This window comes from Ostrinia furnacalis, unplaced genomic scaffold (assembly GCF_004193835.3).
Source record: "Ostrinia furnacalis isolate ACB-3 unplaced genomic scaffold, ASM419383v2 OfSCF3884, whole genome shotgun sequence".
Classification (NCBI taxonomy): domain Eukaryota; kingdom Metazoa; phylum Arthropoda; class Insecta; order Lepidoptera; family Crambidae; genus Ostrinia; species Ostrinia furnacalis.
This window is the reverse complement of record NW_021134123.1, coordinates 57,581-58,404: the sequence shown is the minus strand read 5'-3', so window position 1 is coordinate 58,404 and position 824 is coordinate 57,581. Positions and strand designations below refer to the sequence as shown.

General features: G+C 31.3%; 1 protein-coding gene across 1 annotated transcript in view; it reads left to right on the top strand.

The window, feature by feature from the left end:
* The first annotated feature begins 234 nt into the window (after positions 1 to 234).
* LOC114358348 (uncharacterized) overlaps positions 235 to 824 on the top strand; it is a 15,230-nt gene continuing 14,640 nt past the window's right edge. The window contains exon 1 of the mRNA XM_028312282.1: positions 235 to 387. Within this exon, the coding sequence (XP_028168083.1) occupies positions 385 to 387 (3 nt within the window). The 5' untranslated portion in view covers positions 235 to 384. The remainder of the gene's footprint in view (positions 388 to 824) is intronic.

Sequence of the window (824 nt, the reverse complement as noted above, 5' to 3'; positions counted from 1 at the left end):
ATGGGAAATGGTACAACTTGTTATTATTAAACCAAGCATAACCTTTTATTCGGAGTTTCGATTTATTTTAAATTCCAAACAATAGAATCTTCCACGAGACAGTTTAAATGCTTCAAAATCGAGTGTTTTAAGTGAAAATACGTGTGTATAAAGCCAAAAAGGTTAGTTATTCATTCATAACTATGGTTAATTCTGTGTCATAATTAGATCAATTTCATTGTAAGCGGAGTTTAGTGGCATGTGCAGTTATTTCATGAGATCGGCCTTATTGTTTCACTGTTTTACGTATTTAAAACGCCATTTTGTCGATATTCATGTGTTTTTGTGTTAATTTTCTATCGTGTCTCGTGTTTTTATCACTGGGTTTTAAAATTTGAATAACGAATGGTAAGTAGTATTTGTTTTTTCGTGGTACGGCATTTCGGTTCAGCGGCCTGTATTTCCGTAGTAAAGGAAGGAGGATTTTATGGAAATTCCGTGTCTATTTTAACGAAATATCAATGGAACTACAGATTATTGTTAAAATCTGTCAATCTTTATGGATTTTGCGCTGAAATATGCATAAAATATAATTCATTCTACGCCATTGCAAAGCAAATTATTTAATTAAGTACCATGTGGTATAGTGGTATTTTTACACTCATAGTATTTGTAGTATTGTAAACAAATAATACATAGTACTATATTTATGTGTCTCTCTCTTTCACACGCACCTGTCTCACTCTAGCTCCATGCTGGATTGGGTGGGAGTATTTTTTCCTTATTCATTCATAAATAGTAGGTACAAAATGTTCATTAAATTAAATAATTTTAACAGCTTAATT